This window comes from Rhinoderma darwinii, chromosome 5, assembly GCF_050947455.1.
Source record: "Rhinoderma darwinii isolate aRhiDar2 chromosome 5, aRhiDar2.hap1, whole genome shotgun sequence".
Classification (NCBI taxonomy): domain Eukaryota; kingdom Metazoa; phylum Chordata; class Amphibia; order Anura; family Rhinodermatidae; genus Rhinoderma; species Rhinoderma darwinii.
This window is the reverse complement of record NC_134691.1, coordinates 334,529,235-334,557,143: the sequence shown is the minus strand read 5'-3', so window position 1 is coordinate 334,557,143 and position 27,909 is coordinate 334,529,235. Positions and strand designations below refer to the sequence as shown.

General features: G+C 40.0%; 1 protein-coding gene across 1 annotated transcript in view; it reads left to right on the top strand.

Annotated features, from left to right (window-relative positions):
• The window catches only part of THSD7A (thrombospondin type 1 domain containing 7A), a 413,050-nt gene that overhangs the window by 170,458 nt on the left and 214,683 nt on the right, over positions 1-27,909 (top strand). The window contains exons 3-4 of the mRNA XM_075827763.1: positions 26,677-26,718; positions 26,833-27,331. Coding sequence (XP_075683878.1) covers positions 27,193-27,331 — 139 coding nt within the window. The 5' untranslated portion in view covers positions 26,677-26,718; positions 26,833-27,192. The remainder of the gene's footprint in view (positions 1-26,676; positions 26,719-26,832; positions 27,332-27,909) is intronic.

Sequence of the window (27,909 nt, the reverse complement as noted above, 5' to 3'; positions counted from 1 at the left end):
TAGATAGATAGATAGATAGATAGATAGATAGATAGATAGATAGATAGATAGATATGAGATGAGATAGATGTGTAAAATAAATTACTTGTATCTCAAGATTGTTTGCAGGCTAGAAAATAAATTAACCTTGAAAAATTTCCACTGAAGATGTTGCGACCCTGGAATCATTTTTTTTATAGTCTAATCACTGCATTTATTCCGAAAAGAACGGAATGTACAATTCTATCTAGAAAGTCTCCACCCGTCACAACCTCCCATAATCTGCAAACATTTATTACATTCCTAACTTTGTGCTTATTGTTGCCCCCTACTTAGTAATGTACTTGGTAAAAGCTACCAACAGGAGTGGGGGAAGGGAAATGACAACCGGTCGCACCATGTTTCTGGATTACAGAAGTTGTTGTCACTTTTCAGAGCACTGACTGTTTTTTTTCCTTTTAGGATTTAAAGGGAAATAGCAAGACGATTGAGGTTGTAATCTCCAGCCCCTTCTCGTACAGCACACTGGGGCATTGGTGCGTACCTCATGGGCTTAGGAGCTGTATTGTTTTCTATGTCTATGTGACCGTGAACATTGTAAGGATCCCGCTGGCCCACCAGAGGACCAGATGATCCTCCGGTGAGGTAGGTTTTTACACGATTATAGGGACCAGCCACAACCGGTCCCTAAAGTCCAGCAGCATATAGGCTCATATGAGGCTGAAAAGTGAAGCAGATCACTGGATGGTGCGTTTTATCATCGTTCAATAGGTGATCAGAAGAATATCCTCTGGTACGACCAAGAAATTCAACCATGGCTAGCTTTGCAGGGTGAAGAACATGTACATTTCGGAGCACAGATGTAGCAGAGCTAAATTTGTCAGTAAACTGTTTCTTTGACCCAGTGTGATAAGTCGCTAAACTGGTTAAAATCACATGTTTAACCTTGTTATAGCCCCTTGAGTTGTGCTCAAAGGCAAACTAAGCTCCACTGTATCTGAGAGACTCAACTCTGCTACATCTGGATATAGATACTTGAGGATGGAATTGTGTGTCACTGTGTTCCTTTTAGACGATCCCTTTGGTTGGAATCTTTCCCGAATAATAAACTGATCAGAGGGCATCCCACTGCTTGAACCTGAAGCTGTAATTTTTTGTAGGAACCAAATAGCAAGTGTTAAATTTCTCTGCAGCGCCACCACAGGAGAAATGAAGCATTACTCTCTGCCTATTGTAAGCAATGGGCTGTCAGTGTAATGCATGGACGTGTTGGGTCCTCCAGAGCGAGAGACGCTCTTTGTCGCTCCTGAAATGGTCCCAAATAGAATATTTTAAACTATATTTTCTACACCAGACAAACCCTTTCAGGTAGAAGTGTGGGCCCTGATGCTAAACCTGTATCTGGGTTCTCCACTTAGATGCCAAGGGCTACATTCAGGGCGAGCTCCAAGTTGATGTGGGCCCCTTTGCGAGGGAACTCACTGCAGCAGTAAAATGGCAAAAAACGCCACTTTGTATCCCCTTAAAGAAGTTAGGCCCCCAATTTGTACCCCCATAAATTTAGTGCCCACTGTAGAAAGTGCCAGGCCCCCTCCCAGCTAGTGCCACGCAGCCCCCCTCCCAGGTAGCGTCACACAGCCCCCCTCCCATGACGGCTGCTAGTGGGGCCACTGGGCTTGGGGGGCCCATGACGGGCCCCGTAGTAGCTGATATGACTGCTACTGCGGTAGTTACGCCGCCTCCTAGACATGGAATCTCAATAGAAGCAGAATCCCGTCGGCATCACTCTAGCGGGGGATTCCACTCCTGAAGGAGCCATGACGGCAGCGTCAGCACCTGGCGGCCGAGTGGGCCCCCCAAAGGGTAGTGGGCCTCGGCACTTGTCTGGGTTCCCCCGGATGCTGATGCCGGCCCTGGCTACGCTACTGTATATAAAATGCATATATTGAGTAAAAATATATAGTATGAAGTACTGTTTTCATGTCCTCTTGTGGCCTACAGGCCCCAAAGTGTTGCGGTCCAGTGGACATTTCTAACCCCACATCTAGCCATTGAGTAATGTAGTAGGTTTATCTCAAGTCCTAAAAAATGAAACATCTTGAAATAACAATGAATTGTGTCAAACTTTTGCCTCAGCTCTGCTACATCTGTGTAGGATTAAAAATACTCATCAGGGCTTTGAGCTGTCGTAGTGACCGACATGGCATGAAAAGTTCAGGTGAAGACTTCAGTCCGGCTCTTTTTACAAATGGGATTTTATTTGATGGTGACCTCTTGGTCTCTCCCTCTCATGTTCAAAATGAGAAATCCAGACGATCACAGGCTCACGTCTCCTCTCTGTGTTGCTGCAGGAGGACATTTCAAGATTCCTTTCAGATGATTTCTGCTCTAATGCCCTTTTAATCTGTGAGCAATGTTCATCCATCCTGTCTGAAGACGGCCTTCTCCTCCGTCCCCCCCCACTTCTATCCACTCGCTTGCTTAGGACGTCTGTGTCAGTATCAGGACAGGACACACAATTAATAATATAGAATATAGCACCGTGAGAGCAGAAATAGGCAAAATTCCATCCCCCTCCCCCCCCCCCCCCCCCCCCCCCCCCGCCTGGTCATGTGACAATGGAAGTCTACATAGAGGATAATAGATCCCCAATAATATAACGGATGTTTGCAATATTGATCACAGTGAGCGAAGCCGGAGAAAAGTGCTGAGGTTTCTGGGCAAAACATTGTGTGACGGCCCTTCATTACTTGTGCTTGAAAGGAGATAGTAAATAGCTCAGAAAACTGAGCCTAACAAGACCGCCATATATATAGAGCCTATATAATACCGCCATACAGTGCTGAAAGAACTGTATAATGTATCTATCTATCTATCTCATATCTATCTATCTATCTATCTATCTATCTATCTATCTATCTATCTCTCTCTCTCTCTCTCTCTCTATCTATCTATCTATCTATCTATCTATCTATCTATCTATCTATCTATCTATCTATCTATCTATCTATCTCTCATATCTATCTATCTCATATCTATCTATCTATCTATCTATCTATCTATCTATCTATCTATCTATCTATCTATCTATCATCTATCTATCTATCTATCTATCTATCTATCTATCTATCTATCTATCTATCTATCTATCTCTCATATCTATCTATCTCATATCTATCTATCTATCTATCTATCTATCTATCTATCTATCTATCTATCTATCCATCTATCTCATATCTATCTATCTATCTATCTATCTATCTATCTATCTCATATCTATCTATCTATCTATCTATCTATCTATCTATCTATCTATCTATCTATCTATCTATCTATCTATCTATCTATCTATCTATCTATCTATCTCATATCTATTTATCTATCTATCTATCTATCTATCTATCTATCTATCTATCTATCTATCTATCTATCTATCTATCTATCTATCTATCTATCTATTCCGTGTCTATGTATTGCTTGTGGATCCCAGATGCTTTACTCAGGTTACTAATCTATGGATCTCTGTGGATCTCTTCTCAGTCCATAATCTTGTGGCCGCTGTCTGTTTTTCCGCAGCTGAGGACCAGTAATCCACACTTGCTTATCTCTCTTAATCACAGGCGCACAATGCTGGGGCTTCCTGAGCCTTTAATACCCTCTTAAATACGTAAAAGAGTGGAAAGTAAATACAAAGGCAGAGCGGCCGCCGCCACCACCGCTAATTTATCCTGATATCAGAATATTTAAGCAGGGGAAGTGCTGGCGAATTATATTTTCGTTGCTGCTCCTAATATAATGCCGGTGACAGCGCCGGATCCAGAGCAGGTTCTGTATAATGACAAACGTCTCCAGACATCACTGCTGCTTAAAATGTGGCAAGAAAACAGTCTTAGTGATTGAGTTTCTATATAGAAGGCAAAGGTTGCCCACAGCAGCCAATGCAATACAGATGTAGCAGAGCTAAGAGTATCATTTATTATTACCTAATATAATGTCAAACTTTGCCCTGGTACATCTGTATTTTCATTCAATTTCTAAACTAAGTAGAGAAATTGCACATAAAATACAATGTATCGCCAAGAGATTATATCATCTATTATAGGCAGTATTATAGTAGTTATATTCTTGTATATAGGAGCGGTATTATAGTAGTTATATTCTTGTATATAGGAGCAGTATTATAGTAGTTATATTCTTGTATATAGGGGCAGTATTATAGTAATTATATCCTTGTATATAGGGGCAGTATTGTAGTAGTTATATTCTTGTATATAGGGGGCAGTATTATAGTAATTATATCCTTGTATATAGGGGCAGTATTATAGTAGTTATATTCTTGTATGTAGGGGGCAGTATTATAGTAGTTATATTCTTGTATATAGGGGCAGTATTATAGTAGTTATATTCTTGTATGTAGGGGGCAGTATTATAGTAGTTATATTCTTGTATATAGGGGGCAGTATTATAGTAATTATATTCTTGTATATAGGGGCAGTATTATAGTAGTTATATTCTTGTATGTAGAGGGCAGTATTATAGTAGTTATATTCTTGTCCATAGGAGAGGATAGACGTGTGCTTGTGAGCTCCCTGTTAGGACTATGCATGGCTTCTGACCCAGGTGGAGGGGAGGGGTCCTGGGCTGATGATCCTGGGAAAGCCCAGAGTCTGGAGTTTGGCCTGCAGCATGGAGATGGTGGAGGTGATGATCTGGAAATGGTGGCTGGTGAGTCAACTGAATCTCATGATGTTGGTGAATTGTGCACAAAAATGACAAAGAAAAATATCTTTAAAATGGAAATGCAAGTTCGCAAATTGAGAACTGAAATTAACCAAGAGACTGATCCAAAGGCAAAGCTGATGAAATGTGAGTGTCTGGATGTTTGCACAGGTGAGCTGGTGATATTGAAGGAGAGATTGCAGAAAGAATCATGCACAGTACCCAAAATAAAGAACTGGGCAATTGAGAACAAAAGGGAGACCAGAGCCCAAACTGTGAAGAGAAAAAATATCATTGCAAAAAAAGACACTGACTATAAGACTGTGTATAATATTGTGGAGCAGAGAAACCCTGGAAGATATGAGTGTGCAGTGGCTGGAGGATCACACCTCTCATCATGTGTGGGGTCTGTGCAATCAGCCAACACAAATGCTGCTAAAGCTGCAGAGAAATGTGTGCCAGCTGACGAGGGGTTAACTGCAGTAGACTCGATGTGCAGTACTGATGAAGTGAATGCGAGTGGCACTCCTGGGAGTGAGCAAGAAAGTGCCTCATGTCCTGATATTATAAGTGAGACCTCGCTCAGCGCGGTGATTGACAGTCTGATATCTGATGAACCAGCGGCACAGGCTGAGGCGGACATTGCAGACCCTGTTCTGGAGGTTCAGCCGTCCGCAGTGTCAGTGAATGGAGTGCAGGTTACACAGCGATCAGGAGCAGACACAGGAGGATCTGCAGTACAATCAGCTGAGGAGAGGTCCAGTCCTGACCCACCTGCTGACAGACCTCAGTACAGGAGACTGTTCTCCAGCGTCACAAGACCGACTAACCCCACACCTCAGAGGAGGAACGCGGTCAGAATCAGGTACTCAGGACCAGAGGAAAACCTCCCCTCCAGACTCTACATTGGGAAAGTTTTGTTGAAGGAGTTTATGAAGTTTAAAGCTTCTGAGGTGTTCGCTCTCATCCACGTTCCCTCCAGCAGGAATTATGACATCAGTTTCAAGCTGCAATATAGTCTAGACTTATTCTGGAGTATTTATAACGATACAAAGGAGCACGCGATGTGGGAGCATCTACATGTCATCCAGCTGACTAAACCCCAGGTAGTCACCGCCACCGTCCTGTTCCAGTCTGAGGTGGTGGCCCTGGCAGATTTGCAGCACTGGTTGAGCAGATATTGTGAGGTGAAGAGACTGCCAACAAAGATCTATGATGAGGAGGAGATCTGGAATGGAGGATATTCTGTCAAGATCCAGCTGGTTCAGGAGAATGGAGTGACCAGACATCTGCCGCACTCCTTCTACCTGGGCTCGGAGAGAGGCGTATGTTACTACCCTGGTCAACCGCGACTATGCCATAGATGTGGGGGCAGACACCTGGCATTCAACTGTTCCCGTATTAAGTGCTCACTATGTAGTCAGTTTGGGCATGTGAAGGATGATTGTACAGGACCTGTCATCTGTAACCTGTGCTTAGGACCTGGACATACATTCCGGGAGTGTCCGCATGCAGAACATAATAAGGAGGAGACCTTTAAAGAAGCCATGGATGAAGAGCAGGAGGATGTCTCCATATGTGTAGATATGACCCCAGAACCTGGAAGTCCCAGCGAGGATGTGAGCCAAAGTACCAGAGATCGTGCTCCAGAGACGAATGTCCCATCTGTGGATGCTGCACAAGTGTCACCAGCCACTGAAAATAGAGGTCATGCTAAAAGTAAAATATCCAGTCACTCTCTCACCAAAACATCTAAACATCTGCCCAACACCAGTAAGGAACCAGCTGATCCAGCCGCAGCGACCAGTAAAAAACCAGCGGGGCCAGCCGCAGCGACCAGTAAGAAACCAGCTGATCCAGCCGCAGCGACTAGTAAAAAACCAGCTGATCCAGCCGCAGCGACCAGTATCGATGAGGAGGGATTTCAGACGGTTAAAAGGAGAAGTAAAATAGATGATTCTTCTAGGAAAAAAATCACTGCTGCAAAGAAATCACCGGAGTCTCCAGTGCTGGCGATAACTGGGGGACGTTACTGTGCGCTGGGAGAAGATGACCAGGAAGAAGAAGCAGAGATGGAGCAAGTCTCCTCACACATCCCAGATGACGAACCTCAGGATGAAGATGCTGACCCCCCAATGTCCACCAAAAGATGGGGTGTTACAGGACATAGCAGTGGAAGAAGAAAAAAAAGTAGGAAAGACATGTAACCAGGATGATGCTGAAAATCACCTCCATCAATGTGAACAGTGTGAAGAATAGGAGCAGGCGGCGGGCGATATTCCAGCGTCTGTCTGACGACAAAACCAATGTCATCTTTATACAAGAGACTTATCTACAGAGTAATGTCCCTGCTGTGTCCCTGTCCCTGCAGTCACCACATCTATTGGGACAGTGAAACTCTCAGTTGCTGTATAGAGACTTCTAGCCCGAACTCCGTTTATATCATAGAGGTTCACTATATGCCAAAAATGTGGTGACCGTGTCCCATCTGTGGTGTGCGCGATGCTGCCCGGTCACCAATAAAGAAGAACTCTCCTGTAATACGGTCTAGAATAATATCATGAAAAATAGTTGAAACAATCTATACTGGCGCAATATTCATATATTATGGTTTGTTTAATGATTGTGATGTTATTAAGAGACATACGTTTATTTTCTTTATCTGTTATGAGTGTATTGCAAAGGTATTGTAATATTTTGTTGCAAGTTTTCAAATAAAAAAGATAATTATAGTAGTTATATTCTTGTATATAGGGGCAGTATTATAGTAGTTATATTCTTGTATATAGGGGGCAGTATTATAGTAATTATATTCTTGTATATAGGGGCAGTATTATAGTAGTTATATTCTTGTATATAGGGGGCAGTATTATAGTAATTATATTCTTGTATATAGGGGCAGTATTATAGTAGTTATATTCTTGTATATAGGGGGCAGTATTATAGTAATTATATTCTTGTATATAGGGGCAGTATTATAGTAGTTATATTCTTGTATATAGGGGCAGTATTATAGTAGTTATATTCTTGTATATAGGGGGCAGTATTATAGTAGATATATTCTTGTATATAGGAGCAGTATTATAGTAGTTATATTCTTGTATATAGGAGCAGTATTATAGTAGTTATATTCTTGTATATAGGAGCAGTATTATAGTAGTTATATTCTTGTATATAGGGGCAGTATTCTAGTAGTTATATTCTTGTATATAGCGGCAGTATTATAGTAGTTATATTCTTGTATATAGGGGGCAGTATTATAGTAATTATATTCTTGTATATAGGGGCAGTATTATAGTAGTTATATTCTTGTATATAGGAGGCAATATTATAGTAGTTATATTCTTGTATATAGGGGCAGTATTATAGTAGTTATATTCTTGAATATAGGAGCAGTATTAGGGCGGGTTCACACGTGGCGGAATTTCACTGAAATTCCGCTGCGGACACTCCGCAGCGTTAATCCGCAGCGGTGCCGTTTGTCCATTGACTTACACTTTAATTTAGCAGTGTTCGTTTAGACTAGGCTGAAAATTCCGCTGCGGAGCATAGGCTGCGGAGCGGAATTTGGTGTCCGCAGCATGCTCTGTCTGTTGCGGAGCAGTGGCGGACTGGTTGCGGACTCATGGCGGAATTTCTCCATTGACTTCAATGGAGAGTCAAAATTCCGCAATGAAGTCCGCAGATCTTATGTGTGCTGCGGAGCGTATTGTTTTTACTACCATGACATTTCTTCATTCTGGCTGGACCTATGTATTTCTAGGTCTACAGCCAGACTGAGGAAGTCAATGGGGCTCCCGTAATGACGGGAGCGTTGCTAGGAGACGTCTGTAAATAGTCACTGTCCAGGGTGCTGAAAGAGTTACGCGATCGGCAGTAACTGTTTCTGCACCCTGGACAGTGACTACCGATCCCAATATACATGTATCTGTAAAAAAACATATAAGTTCATACTTACCGAGAACTCCCTGCGTCTGTCTCCAGTCCGGCCTCCCAGGATGACGTTTCATTCTAAGTGACGGCTGCAGCCAATCACAGGCCAAGCACAGGCTGCAGCGGTCACATGGACTGGAGCGTCATCCAGGGAGGTCGGGCTGGATGCCGAAAGAGGGACGCGTCACCAAGACAACGGGCGGTAAGTATGAATTTCTTTGACTTTCACTAGGGAAAGTGCTGTCCCTTCTCTCTATCCTGCACTGAATAGGGAGAAGGGAAGCACTTTTCCTGCAGTCCGCAGCGGCCAGTCCGCATCAATTTTCTGCACATTTTGTGCAGATCCGCAGCAGAATCTGCAACGCAGATTCTGTGCGGCATTGATGCGGACAGTTGCGGAGGAAATCCGCCACGTGTGGTCATGCCCTTATAGTAGTTACATTCTTGTATATAGGGGGCAGTATTAGGGCATGACCACACATGGCGGAATTCCTCCGCAACTGTCCGCATCAATGCCGCACCTAATCCGGGTTGCGGATTACGGCTGCGGATCTGCACAAAATGTGCAGAAAATTGATGCGGACTGGCCGCTGCGGACTGCAGGAAAAGTGCTTCCCTTCTCCCTATTCAGTGCAGGATAGAGAGAAGGGACAGCACTTTCCCTAGTGAAAGTCAAAGAAATTCATACTTACCGCCCGTTGTCTTGGTGACGCGTCCCTCTTTCGGCATCCAGCCCGACCTCCCTGGATGACGCTCCAGTCCATGTGACCGCTGCAGCCTGTGCTTGGCCTGTGATTGGCTGCAGCCGTCACTTAGAATGAAACGTCATCCTGGGAGGCCGGACTGGAGACAGACGCAGGGAGTTCTCGGTAAGTATGAACTTATATGTTTTTTTACAGATACATGTATATTGAGATCGGTAGTCACTGTCCCGGGTGCAGAAACAGTTACTGCCGATCGCGTAACTCTTTCAGCACCCTGGACAGTGACTATTTACAGACGTCTCCTAGCAACGCTCCCGTCATTACGGGAGCCCCATTGACTTCCTCAGTCTGGCTGTAGACCTAGAAATACATAGGTCCAGCCAGAATGAAGAAATGTCATGGTAGTAAAAACAATACGCTCCGCAGCACACATAAGATCTGCGGACTTCATTGCGGAATTTTGACTCTCCATTGAAGTCAATGGAGAAATTCCGCCATGAGTCCGCAACCAGTCCGCCACTGCTCCGCAACAGACAGAGCATGCTGCGGACAACAAATTCCGCTCCGCAGCCTATGCTCCGCAGCGGAATTGTACGCATCGTGTAAACGAACACTGCTAAATTAAAGTGAAAGTCAATGGAGAAACGGCTCCGCTGCGGATTAACGCTGCGGAGTGTCCGCAGCGGAATTTAAGTGAAATTCCGCCATGTGTGAACCCGCCCTTACAGTAGTTATATTCTTGTAAATAGGAGGCAGAATTATAGTAGTTATATTCTTGTATATAGGGAGCAGTATTATAGTAGTTATATACTTGTATATAGGGGGCAGTATTAGGGCGGGTTCACACATAGCGGAATTTCACTTAAATTCCGCTGCGGACACTCCGCAGCGTTAATCCGCAGCGGAGCCGTTTCTCCATTGACTTTCACTTTAATTTAGCAGTGTTCGTTTACACGATGCGTACAATTCCGCTGCGGAGCATAGGCTGCGGAGCGGAATTTGGTGTCCGCAGCATGCTCTGTCTGTTGCGGAGCAGTGGCGGACTGGTTGCGGACTCATGGCGGAATTTCTCCATTGACTTCAATGGAGAGTCAAAATTCCGCAATGAAGTCCGCAGATCTTATGTGTGCTGCGGAGCGTATTGGTTTTACTACCATGACATTTCTTCATTCTGGCTGGACCTATGTATTTCTAGGTCTACAGCCAGACTGAGGAAGTCAATGGGGCTCCCGTAATGACGGGAGCGTTGCTAGGAGACGTCTGTAAATAGTCACTGTCCAGGGTGCTGAAAGAGTTACGCGATCGGCAGTAACTGTTTCTGCACCCGGGACAGTGACTACCGATCTCAATATACATGTATCTGTAAAAAAAAATATAAGTTCATACTTACCGAGAACTCCCTGCGTCTGTCTACAGTCCGGCCTCCCAGGATGACGTTTCAGTGTAAGTGACGGCTGCAGCCAATCACAGGCCAAGCACAGGCTGCAGCGGTCACATGGACTGGAGCGTCATCCAGGGAGGTCGGGCTGGATGCCGAAAGAGGGACGCGTCACCAAGACAACGGGCGGTAAGTATGAATTTCTTTGACTTTCACTAGGGAAAGTGCTGTCCCTTCTCTCTATCCTGCACTGAATAGGGAGAAGAGAAGCACTTTTCCTGCAGTCCGCAGCGGCCAGTCCGCATCAATTTTCTGCACATTTTGTGCAGATCCGCTGCAGAATCTGCAACGCAGATTCTGTGCGGCATTGATGCGGACAGTTGCGGAGGAATTCCGCCATGTGTGGTCATGCCCTTATAGTAGTTATATTCTTGTATATAGGGGGCAGTATTGTAGTAGTTATATTCTTGCATATAGGGAGCAGTATTATAGTAGTTATATTCTTGTATATAGGGGCAGTATTATAGTAATTATATTCTTGTATATAGGGGCAGTATTATAGTAGTTATATTCTTGTATATAGGGGGCAGTATTATAGTAATTATATTCTTGTATATAGGGGCAGTATTATAGTAGTTATATTCTTGTATATAGGGGCAGTATTATAGTAGTTATATTCTTGTATGTAGGGGGCAGTATTATAGTAATTATATTCTTGTATATAGGGGCAGTATTATAGTAGTTATATTCTTGTATATAGGGGGCAGTATTATAGTAATTATATTCTTGTATATAGGGGCAGTATTATAGTAGTTATATTCTTGTATATAGGGGGCAGTATTATAGTAATTATATTCTTGTATATAGGGGCAGTATTATAGTAGTTATATTCTTGTATATAGGGGCAGTATTATAGTAGTTATATTCTTGTATATAGGGGGCAGTATTATAGTAGATATATTCTTGTATATAGGAGCAGTATTATAGTAGTTATATTCTGGTATATAGGAGCAGTATTATAGTAGTTATATTCTTGTATATAGGGGCAGTATTCTAGTAGTTATATTCTTGTATATAGCGGCAGTATTATAGTAGTTATATTCTTGTATATAGGGGGCAGTATTATAGTAATTATATTCTTGTATATAGGGGCAGTATTATAGTAGTTATATTCTTGTATATAGGAGGCAATATTATAGTAGTTATATTCTTGTATATAGGGGCAGTATTATAGTAGTTATATTCTTGAATATAGGAGCAGTATTATAGTAGTTACATTCTTGTATATAGGGGCAGTATTACAGTAGTTATATTCTTGTAAATAGGAGGCAGAATTATAGTAGTTATATTCTTGTATATAGGGAGCAGTATTATAGTAGTTATATACTTGTATATAGGGGGCAGTATTATAGTAGTTATATTCTTGTATATAGGGGGCAGTATTGTAGTAGTTATATTCTTGCATATAGGGAGCAGTATTATAGTAGTTATATTCTTGTATATAGGAGCAGTATTATAGTAGTTATATTCTTGTATATAGGAGGCAGTATTATAGTAGTTATATTCTTGTATATAGGGCAGTATTATAGTAGTTATATTCTTGTATATAGGGAGCAGTATTATAGTAGTTACATTCTTGTATATAGGAGGCAGTATTATAGTAGTTATATTCTTGTATATAGGAGCAGTATTATAGTAGTTATATTCTTGTATATAGGGGGCAGTATTATAGTAGATATATTCTTGTACATAGGGGCAGTATTATAGTAGATATATTCTTGTAAATAGGAGGCAGAATTATAGTAGTTATATTCTTGTATATAGGGGCAGTATTGTAGTAGTTATATTCTTGTATATAGGGGCAGTATTATAGTAGTTATATTCTTGTATATAGGGGGCAGTATTATAGTAGTTATATTCTTGTATATAGGAGGCAGTATTCTAGTAGTTATATTCTTGTATATAGCGGCAGTATTATAGTAGTTATATTCTTGTACATAGGGAGCAGTATTATAGTAGTTATATTTTTGTATATAGGAGCAGTATTATAGTAGTTATATTCTTGTATATAGGGGGCAGTATTATAGTAGTTATATTCTTGTATATAGGGGCAGTATTATAGTAGTTATATTCTGGTATATAGGGGCAGTATTATAGTAGTTATATTCTTGTATATAGGAGCAGTATTATAGTAGTTATATTCTTGTATATAGGGGCAGTATTATAGTAGTTATATTCTTGTATATAGGAGCAGTATTATAGTAGTTATATTCTTGTATATATGGGGCAGTATTATAGTAGTTATATTCTTGTATATAGGAGGCAGTATTATAGTAGTTACATTCTTGTATATAGGGAGCAGTATTATAGTAGTTATATTCTTGTATATAGGGGCAGTATTATTTTAGTTATATTCTTGTATATAGGAGCAGTATTATAGTAGTTATATGCTTGTATGTAGGAGCAGTATTATAGTAGTTATTTTCTTGTATATTGGAGCAGTATTATCATAGTTATATTCTTGTATATAGGGGCCGTATTATAGTAGTTATATTCTTGTATATAAGAGGCAGTATTATAGTAGTTATATACTTGTATATATGGGCAGTATTATAGTAGTTATATTCTTGTATATAGCAGCAATATTATAGTAGTTATATTCTTGTATATAGGAGGCAGTATTATAGTAGTTATATTCTTGTATATAGGGGCAGTATTATAGTAGTTATATTCTTGTATATAGGGGCCGTATTATAGTAGATATATTCTTGAAAATAGGAGGCAGAATTATAGTAGTTATATTCTTGTATATAGGGGCAGTATTATAGTAGTTTTATTCTTGTATATAGGGGCCGTATTATAGTAGTTATATTCTTTAATGTTGGAGGCAGTATTATAGTAGTTATATTCTTGTATATAGGAGCAGTATTATAGTAGTTATATTCTTGTATATAGGGGCAGTATTATAGTAGTTATATTCTTGTATATAGGAGCAGTATTATAGTAGTTATATTCTTGTATATATGGGGCAGTATTATAGTAGTTATATTCTTGTATATAGGAGGCAGTATTATAGTAGTTACATTCTTGTATATAGGGAGCAGTATTATAGTAGTTATATTCTTGTATATAGGGGCAGTATTATTTTAGTTATATTCTTGTATATAGGGGCAGTATTATTTTAGTTATATTCTTGTATATAGGGGCAGTATTATAGTAGTTATATTCTTGTATATAGGGGCCGTATTATAGTAGATATATTCTTGTAAATAGGAGGCAGAATTATAGTAGTTATATTCTTGTATATAGGGGCAGTATTATAGTAGTTTTATTCTTGTATATAGGGGCCGTATTATAGTAGTTATATTCTTGAATGTTGGAGGCAATATTATAGTAGTTATATTCTTGTATATAGGGGCCGTATTATAGTAGTTATATTCTTGTATGTAGGAGGCAGTATTATAGTAGTTATATTCTTGTATATAGGGGAAGTATTATAGTAGTTATATTCTTGTATATAGGGGCCGTATTATAGTAGTTATATTCTTGAATGTAGGAGGCAGTATTATAGTAGTTATATTCTTGTATATAGGGGCCGTATTATAGTAGTTATATTCTTGTATATAGGAGGCAGTATTATAGTAGTTATATTCTTGTATATAGAGGGCAGTATTATAGTAGTTATATTCTTGTATATAGGGGCAGTATTATAGTAGTTATATTCTTGTATATAGGGGCCGTATTATAGTAGTTATATTCTTGTATGTAGGAAGCAGTATTATAGTAGTTATATTCTTGTATATAGGGGGCAGCATTATAGTAGTATATTCTTGTACATAGGGGCAGTATTATAGTAGTTATATTCTTGTATATAGGGAGCAGTATTATAGTAGTTATATTCTTGTATATAGGGGGCAGTATTATAGTAGTTATATTCTTGTATGTAGGGGCAGTGTTATAGTAGTTATATTCTTGTATATAGGGGCAGTATTATAGTAGTTATATTCTTGTATATAGGAGCAGTATTATAGTAGTTATATTCTTGTATATATGGAGCAGTATTATAGTAGTTATATTCTTGTATATAGGAGCAGTATTATAGTAGTTATATTCTTGTATATAGGAGCAGTATTATAGTAGTTATATTCTTGTACATAGGGGCAAAATTATAGTAGTTATATTCTTGTACATAGGGGACAGTATTATAGTAGTTATATTCTTGTATATAGGGGCAGTATTATAGTAGTTATATTCTTGTACATAGGGGACAGTATTATAGTAGTTATATTCTTGTATATAGGGGCAGTATTATAGTAGTTATATTCTTTTATATAAGAGGCAGTATTATAGCAGTTATGTTCTTGTATATAGAGGGCAGTATTATAGTAGTTATATTCTTGTATATAGGAGCAGTATTATAGTAGTTATATTCTTGTATATAGGAGCAACATTATAGTAGTTATATTCTTGTATATATGGGCAGTATTATAGTACTTATGTTCTTGTATATAGGGGGCAGTATTATAGTAGTTATATTCTTGTTTATAGGGAGCAGTATTATAGTAGTTATATTCTTGTATATAGGGGCAGTATTATAGTAGTTATATTCTTGTATATAGGGACAGTATTATAGTAGTTATATTCTTGTATATAGGGGGCAGTATTATAGTAGTTATATTCTTGTATATAGGGGCAGTATTATAGCAGTTATATTCTTGCATATAGGAGCAGTATTATAGTAGTTATATGCTTATATATAGGGGTAGTATTATAGTAGTTATATTCTGTTATATAGGGGCAGTATTATAGTAGTTATATTCTTGTATATAGGGGGCAGTATTATAGTAGTTATATTCTTGTCCATAGGAGAGGATAGACGTGTGCTTGTGAGCTCCCTGTTAGGACTATGCATGGCTTCTGACCCAGGTGGAGGGGAGGGGTCCGGGGCTGATGATCCTGGGAAAGCCCAGAGTCTGGAGTTTGGCCTGCAGCATGGAGATGGTGGAGGTGATGATCTGGAAATGGTGGCTGGTGAGTCAACTGAATCTCATGATGTTGGTGAATTGTGCACAAAAATGACAAAGAAAAATATCTTTAAAATGGAAATGCAAGTTCGCAAATTGAGAACTGAAATTAACCAAGAGACTGATCCAAAGGCAAAGCTGATGAAATGTGAGTGTCTGGATGTTTGCACACGTGAGCTGGTGATATTGAAGGAGAGATTGCAGAAAGAATCATGCACAGTACCCAAAATAAAGAACTGGGCAATTGAGAACAAAAGGGAGACCAGAGCCCAAACTGTGAAGAGAAAAAATATCATTGCAAAAAAAGACACTGACTATAATATTGTGGCACAGGGAAACCCTGGAAGATATGAGTGTGCAGTGGCTGGAGGATCACATCTCCCATCATGTGTGGGGTCTGTGCAATCAGCCAACACAAATGCTGCTAAAGCTGCAGAGAAATGTGTGCCAGCTGACGAGGGGTTAACTGCAGTAGACTCTATGTGCAGTACTGATGAAGTGAATGCGAGTGGCACTCCTGGGAGTGAGCAAGATAGTGGCGCATATACTGACATTGTAAGTGAGACCTCGCTCAGCGCGGTGATTGACAGTCTTATATCTGATGAACCAGCGGCACAGGCTGAGGCGGACATTGCAGACCCTGTTCTGGAGGTTCAGCCGTCCGCAGTGTCAGTGAATGGAGTGCAGGTTACACAGCGATCAGGAGCAGACACAGGAGGATCTGCAGTACAATCAGCTGAGGAGAAGTCCAGTCCTGACCCACCTGCTGACAGACCTCAGTACAGGAGACTGTTCTCCAGCGTCACAAGACCGACTAACCCCACACCTCAGAGGAGGAACGCGGTCAGAATCAGGTACTCGGGACCAGAGGAAAACCTCCCCTCCAGAATCTACATTGGGAACGTTTTGCTGAAGGAGTTTATGAAGTTTAAAGCTTCTGAGGTGTTCGCTCTGATCCACGTTCCCTCCAGCAGGAATTATGACATCAGTTTCAAGCTGCAATATAGTCTAGATTTATTCTGGAGTATTTATAATGATACAAAGGAGCACGCGATGTGGGAGCATCTACATGTCACCCAGCTGACTAAACCCCAGGTAGTCACCGCCACCGTCCTGTTCCAGTCTGAGGTGGTGGCTCTGGCAGATTTGCAACACTGGTTGAGCAGATATTGTGAGGTGAAGAGACTGCCAACAAAGATCTATGATGAGGAGGAGATCTGGAATGGAGGATATTCTGTCAAGATCCAGCTGGTTCAGGAGAATGGAGTGACCAGACATCTGCCGCACTCATTCTACCTGGGCTCGGAGAGAGGCATATGTTACTACCCTGGTCAACCGCGACTGTGCCATAGATGTGGGGGCAGACACCTGGCATTCAACTGTTCCCGTATTAAGTGCTCACTATGTAGTCAGTTTGGGCATGTGAAGGACGATTGTACAGGACCTGTCATCTGTAACCTGTGCTTAGGACCTGGACATACATTCCGGGAGTGTCCGCATGCAGAGCATAATAAGGAGGAGACCTTTAAAGAAGCCATGGAGGAAGAGCAAGTCGATGTCTCCATATGTGTAGATACAACCCCAGAACCTGGAAGTCCCAACGATGATGTGAGCCGAAGTACCAGAGACCCTGCTCCAGAGACGAATGTCCCATCTGTGGATGCTGCACAAGTGTCACCAGCCACTGAAAATAGAGGTCATGCTAAAAGTAAAATATCCAGTCATTCTGTCACCAAAACATCTAAACATCTGCCCAACACCAGTAAGGAACCAGCTGATCCAGCCGCAGCGACCAGTAAGGAACCAGCTGATCCAGCCGCAGCGGCCAGTAAAAAACCAGCTGGGCCAGCCGCAGCGACCAGTAAAAAACCAGCTGATCCAGCCGCAGCAACTAGTATCGATGAGGAGGGATTTCAGACGGTTAAAAGGAGAAGTAAAACAGATGATTCTTCTAGGAAAAAAATCACTGCTGCAAAGAAATCACCGGAGTCTCCAGTGCTGGCGATAACTGGGGGACGTTACTGTGCGCTGGGGGAAGATGACCAGGAAGAAGAAGCAAAGATGGAGCAAGTCTCCTCACACAACCCAGATGACGAACCTCAGGATGAAGACGCTGACCCCCCAATGTCCACCAAAAGATGGGGTGTTACAGGACATAGCAGTGGAAGAAGGAAAAAAAGTAGGAAAGACGTAACCAGGATGAGGCTGAAAATCACCTCCTATTAATGTGAACAGTGTGAAGAATAGGAGCAGACGGCAGGCGATATTCCAGCGTCTGTCTGACGACAAAACCAATGTCATCTCTATACAAGAGACTTATCTACAGAGCAATGTCCCTGCTGTGTCCCTGCAGTCACCACATCTAGTGGGACAGTGATACTCTCAGCTGCTGTATAGAGACTTCTAGCCCGAACTCCGTTTATATCTTAGAGGATTCCTATATGTCATAAATGTGGTGACCGTGTCCCATCTGTGGTGTGCGCGATGCTGCCCGGTCACCAATAAAGAAGAACTCTCCTGTAATACTGTCTAGAATAATATCATGAAAAATAGTTGAAACAATCTATACTGGAGCAATATTCATATATTATGGTTTGTTTAATGATTGTGATGTTATTAAGAGACAAATGTTTATTTTCTTTATCTGTTATGAGTGTATTGCAAAGGTATTGTATTATTTTGTTGTAAGTTTTCAAATAAAAAAAGATAATTATAGTAGTTATATTCTTGTATATAGGAGCAGTATTATAGTAGTTATATTCTTGTATATAGGGGCAGTATTATAGTAGTTATATTCTTGTATATATGGGGCAGTATTATAGTAGTTATATTATTGTATATAGGAGGCTGTATTATAGTAGTTACATTCTTGTATATAGGGAGCAGTATTATAGTAGTTATATTCTTGTATATAGGGGCAGTATTATAGTAGTTATATTCTTGTATATAGGAGGCAGTATTATAGTAGTTATATTCTTGTATATAGGAGCAGTATTATAGTAGTTATATTCTTGTATATATGGGGCAGTATTATAGTAGTTATATTCTTGTATATATGAGGCAGTATTATATTAGTTACATTCTTGTATATAGGGGCAGTATTATAGTAGTTATATTCTTGTATATAGGAGGCAGTATTATAGTAGTTATATTCTTGTATATAGGGAGCAGTATTATAGTAGTTATATTCTTGTATATAGGGGGCAGTATTATAGTAGTTATATTCTTGTACATAGGGGCAGTATTATAGTAGTTATATTCTTGTATATAGGGGGCAGTATTATAGTAGTTATATTCTTGTATATAGGGGCAGTATTATAGTAGTTATATTCTTGTATATAGGGGGTAGTATTATAGTAGTTATATTCTTGTATATGGGGCAGTATTATAGTAGTTATATTCTGGTACATAGGTGGCAGTATTATAGTAGTTATATTCTTTTACATTGGGGCGCTACCTCACCATCTGGGTCACGTGACTACACCTCATATTCATGGGTAAGGCATTGACAATTTATCTTTACTTTCCAAAATAACTTTTCTAATGTACACTTTGTATATATTAGGCCATTACGTTACTTACCTGTTTATAAACCTCTCTCTGGGTTATATCCCCCTTTGGTCCATGACTATGCCTGTGTTATATACTGACTATCCACCTCTATGAATTTTCGATGGTGGCCTTTTTTGGACAGGGATCATGTTTTCTGGGGATAATATGTATGTATCCTTTGCTGTGGTAATGCCGATCCCTCAATATTATGTACTCTGTAATGAGAATATACGTACTTTGTAACCAATGTAGTGTTATTGTTACCATGAATGTGGTCCAGATACAGATTAAGTTTTTAGATCCTCTGTAGTTTTTATACGAATTCAATAAAATTTTCTATTTTTTCTATATTTATAGTGTATGACTCCTTTTTCTCAGTATTTAAAATCTTGTACATAGGTGGCAGTTAAATTCTTGTACACAGTATATAGTATTTTAGTAGTTACATTCTTGTAGTTATTATAGGGTGGCGGATTGTATTCTAAAATCCCCACCTCTGAGAAGAAATCTTGTTCTGGTCCTATTACCGCTATGGACTACAAAGGGATTATTTTTGGATATTGTATCACCTTTAGGGACACAATTACACAACTATGATTTTTTAATGTAGCAAGTCCTATAGCCAAATGTCAGTATAACATGTGATTGTTGGCTGGAGAAGGACAGTGAAGCTTCTAGATATTTCCTTATATAACATAGGTCTAATTTTGTGGAACTGACATCAATTAGTTTAAAAAAACATCAGTTTATTGTGCAATTTCCATCATGTTTCAAAAATGTAAGAGCCGTATTTCAACGGTAATGACATCCTCGCCCATGTTCTATATAACAATAGTAATATATGATGCATTATGCTGCTGGCTGTGTGGGACAAATTGTGACTTTATAAGACCCTTGAGGATGGAGGCCTGAGGCTAATGCACTTCTTTGCCCTCCTTGAAGACTGCACCTGGGTCTTCTGCTTAAAATGTTCACCAGGCAACAGCTATCAATAAATTGACACCACAGTCGCTGAAAGCTCATCAGTGGGCTCTGGTTAATGGGAAATTAATTATAAAATAATTATATGCAGGGTAATATATGCAACTGCGGACTAGCGGGGGATTACACAGATTCCAAGAACCAGAAAACATGTTTGATGTCATATACTAATATCTATGGCTTTTTTATAAGATTGTTTGTGCTGATACTTACTAGCTGTCCTCCATATTTATTGGCTATGGAACCCCCTGTTATTTACCTATTACATCTGCAAGGGGATTTAAACTCTAAGGTTGAGGGATTCACAAGTGGTGGCGGTGTAGTCGCCAATGGTTGGTGGAAAACATCAAAATAATTGGCAGGCAGGAACAGAGCCTTGAAGACACGGTCAGACTTACCGGGTAGAGTACCGTAGGAGCCTTCATTGGGCCCAGTCTCTGACAAAGTAATGGCCCCAAAATGTTCAACGGAATGTAACCCCATTTGGATCTGACTTTGGAGCCAATCTCTTGCCATAAGGGTCTATTTCTTATGGGATGATTAATAAATACCCTATTAGACCTAATTGATGATATGTCCTGTGTGTACAATAAAAATTGTTTGGGTAGGTCCAAGGAACCCCAGTACTATGCTGATTGAAGACATAGTCAGGGGTCAGTGCCAAGAATCAGACTAAAGCAGGCAGAGGCAAAAACCAGAGATGAGGGTTGATATCAGAATATGGACTTGTGTTCAGAGTCACAGTCAGGGATAAACCAGGAATCAGGTCAGAACCAGCAGTTGGAACCATGTGCTAGGACCACGGATGAATCATACACCAGAAAAGTCTTAAGTTAGGATAGTAATAGATTCTCAGCCAGGCCAGGTTTCTGATGATGTCATCTGCTTATTGATGATGTCATCTGGTTGACAGTACCATAGTCAGTCAATAAGACAATTACCATAGCTACTGAAGTACTGGTGAGGGCTAAATCTGCTACTGGAGTGAGAGAAGATGATCATTGAAGACCCGTAAAGTATTCTATGAGTGGCTCTGGTTGCTGACATGGTCCTGGCTGGGGGTAGCACTGAAGAACAGATAGTGGAGGAGTAATACCAGGATCTGGAGAAGTTATATTTTGCAGCACAAACATGTGTCGTTGTGACCAGAACCAAACCCTGCAGTCATGTTGTACTCCATTCCCTCTGCCTCCTGTTCTTGATAACCTACAAACAATCGAAGATAGGGCAGATGAAACGGAGAGACCACGACCGCAGCACCAGACTACACAGAGATTGTTTGAAGTCTGTAACCTTGGAGACACATTGGTCTGTATAAAAGCTGTATCCATAAAAAGGTAGATCGTCTCTCGCTCTGGAGGGCAATCCGTTGATATAAATGGACACTGTGTAATAATTTCTCCTGTGGTAGCGCTGCAGGTAAATTGAACACTTACTGCCAGGTTACCTACAGATTACAGCTTCCCAGCTGGGAGACTGAAGCCTGGAACAGGGGACAGATGGGTATTCAGCCTCGGGATGTGACTCATGGAGTCAGTCGAAGACTGTGCTGCGTTACAAAAAATATTTTATTATGTTGTCACAGCTGCAGGCTATCTATCTATCTATCTATCTATCTATCTATCTATCTATCTATCTATCTATCTGTCTATCTGTCTATCTGTCTATCTGTCTATCTATCTATCTATCTATCTATCTATCTATCTGTCTATCTGTCTATCTGTCTATCTGTCTATCTATCTATCTATCTATCTATCTATCTATCTATCTATCTATCTATCTATCTATCTATCTGTCTGTCTGTCTGTCTGTCTGTCTGTCTGTCTGTCTGTCTGTCTGTCTGTCTGTCTGTCTGTCTGTCTAGTGAATCAGAGTAAAAACAGACCAAAGGCGCTGCTAGAGATATCAATGTCACGGCTTAGGACAAGCATAGATTCAAGAATATTTAATAACACAATGGAGGCTACGCGTTTCAACGCCGGACCGGCATCTTCATCAGGAAAGTCATCCTGTTTTATTGCACTATGTGGCGCCGTGTCTCTTTTTCTCTCTTCTATCTATCTATCTATCATCTATCTATCCAGGGGTGGACAATCCATATAGTATGTGCCACCTGTCTATTATACTGCACGTAAGGACTAAAATAGGTAATTTCTTAGGTCACAATTAATGGTGGTTATAAGGGGGTGTTCTATGATGAGCAAGGGGCCCATATTCTGTTTTTTTCATGAGCCGTTTGTTTACAGTGACTTGTAAAAAATTGCGCCAAATACTGCAACAGGTTTTGCCAAGATTTTGTTCAAATCGCGCCAAAACTGGAATGTTTCACTAGAGAACTTATTTTAACGCCATATTTTGTCTTGTCCTGTCGTCATGTGTTACACTCTTCTACTGTCTGTAGGTTATCAAGAAGAAGGGTCGAGTGAGTTTAGTAACAAATGACTGCAGGATCAGACTACACACAGTGTTAGTTTGTAGTTTGTAACCATGTAGATACATAGGTCTGCCTTGGAGCTGAATACACACATAAGTCTGTATGTGTGCATAGGACAGTTTTAATGAAAAATATTTGTAAAATTGCCTAAAAATGGTTGGATAGGATCTTTAAACAAAAAAAATATGATAAAAGTAAAAACGAGATGAGAAAAATAGGAGATCTCAGTCCTGTAGAGAACATAGGGTTTAATTTACTCCAGATGTCTTCCATTTTCGGCTGACAAATGGCTCAGGGGGTGGGGCTTACACAAAGGGCGGAGCTTCACAATATTGGCCCCTATTGCAGAAGTAGCAGTGGGTGGAGTCTCTTCAGCCAGTGGTCTTACATGCAAACTCAGGATTGTAGGAAAACGGAGGGGAAATGGCTGATGTTATAGGATACATATAGAAGAATTTTTTTAAATATGATTTTATTGTAAGATAAAACAAAATAGTATCAAAGGAGAGGAAGAGGTTAAAGGAGTTGTCCATCTTCTGACAACTGATGACCTATCCATCGGATAGTTCATCAGTATATCATCGGTGCGGGTCCGACACCCGGACCCCACACCGATAAGCCACTCCGGAGGCCTGCATGCACCGGATGTTACGGCACATAATGCTACGTACGGAGCCGGAAGCAGTTGGCTCCGACCATAGCATAGTGGCCGTGCTGCAGAACTGCAGCTCTGCTCCTATCCACTTGAACGGTACTGCAGCTCAGCCGCTATTCCGTGGCCGGAGCCAACTGGTTAGACACACGGAGGCACCGGACGAGCTGATCTGATCATGTACTGATGACCTATCTGGTGGATAGGTCATCAGTTGTCACAAGGTGGAACACCCCTTTAAGGAAGGAACTGCTGGGATTTTTTTTAATTTCTAATTTTATATATGTATTATTCCTTTAAATGTTTAATGCAACTGTACCCAAATGCTTAGTTTTCTAAGGCTGGGTTCACACGAGCATGTTCGGTTCGTAAAGGACGGAACGTATTTCGGACGCAAGTCCCGGACCGAACACACTGCAGGGAGCCGGGCTCCTAGCATCATAGTTATGTACGACGCTAGGAGTCCCTGCCTCGCTGCGGGACAATGTTTTCAGTACAGGACAGTTGTCCAGTGTGTTCGGTCCGGGACTTGCGGCCGAAATACGTTCCGTCCTTTACGGACCGAACATGCTCGTGTGAATCCAGCCTTAGAGTGTATTTTATAGGTGAACTAATCTAAAGGGGGTCTCACAAGAAAATTTTTAAACTTTGCTGACACAAGATTCTGGTGCTGCTTATTAGGCAGATTTGTGAATAAATAATCGCTAAAGAGTCATTTATAGTCATTATCATCAAAATATTTCTGTCATTAACCCCTTAATGACCAGGCCATTTTGCACGTTAATGACCAAGGATTATTTGTTGTTTTCTCACGGTCGCATTCCAAGAGTCGTAACTTTTTTTTTTATTCCGTCTATATAGCCGTATAAGGGCTTGTTTTTTGCGGGACGAGTTGTATTTTTCAAATGCACCATTTTTTTATGCTTATAATGTATCGATTAACTTTTATTAACTTTATTTTAGGAGAGAATTGAAAATAAGCAGCTATTCCAGCATTGATTTTCACGTTCTAAATTTACGCTGTTTACTATGCAGCGTAAATAACATGTTAACTTTATTCTATGGGTCGGCACGATTACGGGGATACCAAATATGTAAAGGTTTTATATGTTTTCCTACATTAGCACATTAAAAACCCTTTTAGAAAAAAATTACTTGTTTTTGCGTCGCCGAATTCCAAGAGGCGTAACTTTTTTATTTTTCCGTCCATGTGGCCGTATGTGGGCTTGATTTTTGCGGGCCAAGCTGTAGTTTTCATTAGTCCTACTTTGGGGTACATGGGACTTATTGATTAACTATTATTTTATTTTTTATGGGGGGAATGGGAGAAAAGAAAGAATTTTGCAGTTGTTTTTTGCCTTTTTTTTGGACGCCATTCATCCGGCAGTTTAATTAATGTTTTAATATTATTGTTCGAGTCGTTTCGATTGCGGGGATACCATATATGTGTTATTTGTTTTGACACTTTTACTAAATAAAACCAGTTTTTGGTTTTATTTTGACGAATCTTTTTTTTTTTTCATAAACTTTATTGTCCCACCTGAGGACTTCACCACGCGATCTGCTGATCGCTGATATAATGATTTGGTATACGTAGTAGTAAAACTGACAGGCAATCTTTTAGGCCATGTCTCTGGCATAACCAAATAGGCATTTGCTGAAGGCAGATCTGGGGGCCTTTGTTAGGCCCCCGGCTACCATGGAAACTAAACGGCTCCCTCCCTCTGTCAAACACATTAGATGTCGCTATTGACAGCGGCATCTAATGGGTTAAACTGCCGGAATCGAAGCACGCTTCGATTCCGGCAGTTGCGGCACGAGCCCGGCTGTGTATAACAGCCGTGCTCCTGCCGCTGATCACGTGGCTACACTGGCAGCACCCACGCGATCAGAGGACAGATATATCCGTCCTTATGCGGGAACGAGAACCTGCATAGTCGTCGTAAAGGTGTTAATACTATTATTATTATTATTAATAATATAATTCCATACTTAACAACATTTGAACCTAAAATCATTAGACATTTTAAGTCTCCCCCTGTGTAAACTGGGAACACCCACGAAATGTGCTTTTAAAGAGATCCTGTCAAGGTTTTTTCTTCTTTTAAACCACCCTCTTGATTCCAGCGCTGTAATTATTATTTTTTTGCCCTCCCATTGTTCCGCTGTGGTCCCTGCTCTGCTTGGCGCCTAATATGCTAATTTTGAGTAAAGGTACAGAGAGGCGGAGACCTCATCTCTCCTTAGTAGGCGTTGCCTCTTGCATCACTGTGACGCTGTCCAATCAGAGCGGGTCTTCTGCATCACTGTGAGGCTGTCCGCTCTGATTGGACAGCATCACAGTGATGCAAGAGGTAACGCCTACTAAGGAGAGATGAGGTCTCCTCCTCTCTGTACCTTTACTCAAAATTAGCATATTAGGCGCCAAGCAGAGCAGGGACCACAGCGGAACAATGGGAGGGCAAAAAAAAAAAAGAATTACAGCGCTGGAATCGAGAGGACATTTGGTTTAAAAAAAAAATATGTGACATGTCCTCCTTAATGAGACTTAGCATAAACCCGACCCCTGTTGCATTCTGGGATGCAGGACAGTCCAAGTAAATTAGGACTGTTGGCAAGTTTATAATCCTAAAAAAATAATAACAAAAATGTAAGTAATATTAACAATTTATACAAATAATAATAATAATAATAATAACAATAATAATAATAATAACAATAATAATAATAATGTTCTTTTTCTTGTCATTACTTTTTATTTATTTTTTTGTTAGTTATTATTATTATTATTGTTATTAAGATTTTGTATTGTTTTAATCATTATTTTATAATTTTTTAGTATTGTATAATACTACTAATAATTTTCATTATTACTGCTATTATGATTTTTTGTTATGTTAATTATTAAAAAAAAATTATCAATTATTTACTGTTCGTTTTTATTATTTTTATTAATATTACTATTATTACGAATATTGAATATTTTTTAAACATTTTATTATGTTATCATCACTATTATTATTATTATTATCAATTATTAATATTAATTAGATTTTTGTTATTCTTTTTTAGGATTATAAACTTTGTGTATTATATTTTTTATTATTATTATTAGTAGTAGTATTATAATTATTTTTATTTGTCATTATTATTATTTTATGTATTATATTTATTATAATTATTGTTATATTCTTATTACTTCTGTCACATTTCCCACTACCCATTCCTTCCACATTGCCCATGTACAGCACATAATGACATGACTTAATCCCCGGCCTCCAGTGATGCTCTGCTGATATAGCTTGTCTTTTCATCCACAGCATTGTTTTAGTGGAGAGGCATCTGGGCTCCTGCAGTCATATGTAAGTCAGATTGCTTGCTTGCTTGCTTGCTTGCTTGCTTGCTTGCTTGCTTGTGTTGGTTTTATTCTTCCTCCCTCTCTCAGAATTTTCTTTTTTTTTTTTCCTTTTCTCCAGCTGGTATAATTTATTCCTACAACCTCCCAGACCAAGATAACCTGTTCAGTCAGCTGGAGCCCCCTGCGGACAGCTGTCTCCCTTTTAGCTCATGGAAAACTGCCACTAGCCAGTGAATAGAAGGAGGATGTAGCAGAGCCTGACAATACACAGAAGCCTCAGCATCAGCGCTATGCTCCTCTATTGTTCCTTGGTGTTAAATGTTTTTTCCTGCTCCACCGGCCTGCACAATAGCTGGAGAGCTCCCTGCTCCTCAGTGCTGACACAATAAAGGACAACTGAGGAGTAAACACCATTTCAAGTGGAGCTTTTTCCATTGTGTTCGAGCTGCAGCCACATATCCGCCTTTTCCGAAAAGCAATGGGTCTGCCGGGGAGATGCTCCTCATCCTTCCCTAATTCCTGCTGTGGAGTGATTGTGCTTATCCTGGTGGTGGCTTTATGGAAAGCGGATTCCCAGGGCGAACATGACAGCAAAAGTATATATGTGTGGAAGACAGGTGAGTCAGCCGGAGACGGTGCTCATGATCTTATTGTGTCTTCTTTATGTGTGGAGGACCCGGGTTATACAGAGGATGATGGGTCAAGTCATATTATCTGATGGGAGTGGAAGATGGAAATGGGGGTTAAGTTCTATTCATGTTAAATACATCATCTATCTATCTATCTATCTATCTATCTATCTATCTATCTCATATCTATCTATCTATCTATCTATCTATCTATCTATCTATCTATCTATCTATCTATCTATCTATCTATCTATCTATCTATCTATCTATCTATCTATCTATCTATCTATAAGATCATGTTCTATCTATCTATCTATCTATCTATCTATCTATCTATCTATCTATCTATCTATCTATCTATCTATCTATCTCATATCTATCTATCTATCTATCTATCTATCTATCTATCTATCTATCTATCTATCTATCTATCTATCTATCTATCTATCTATCTATCTATCTATCCATTCATGTATATATGCTGGTCAATCTGCTGTACTGTACGCCTTAGATATTTGGATAGTCCACGTGACAGTTAAAGTGCATTGTCCAAATGGGCACTAGGC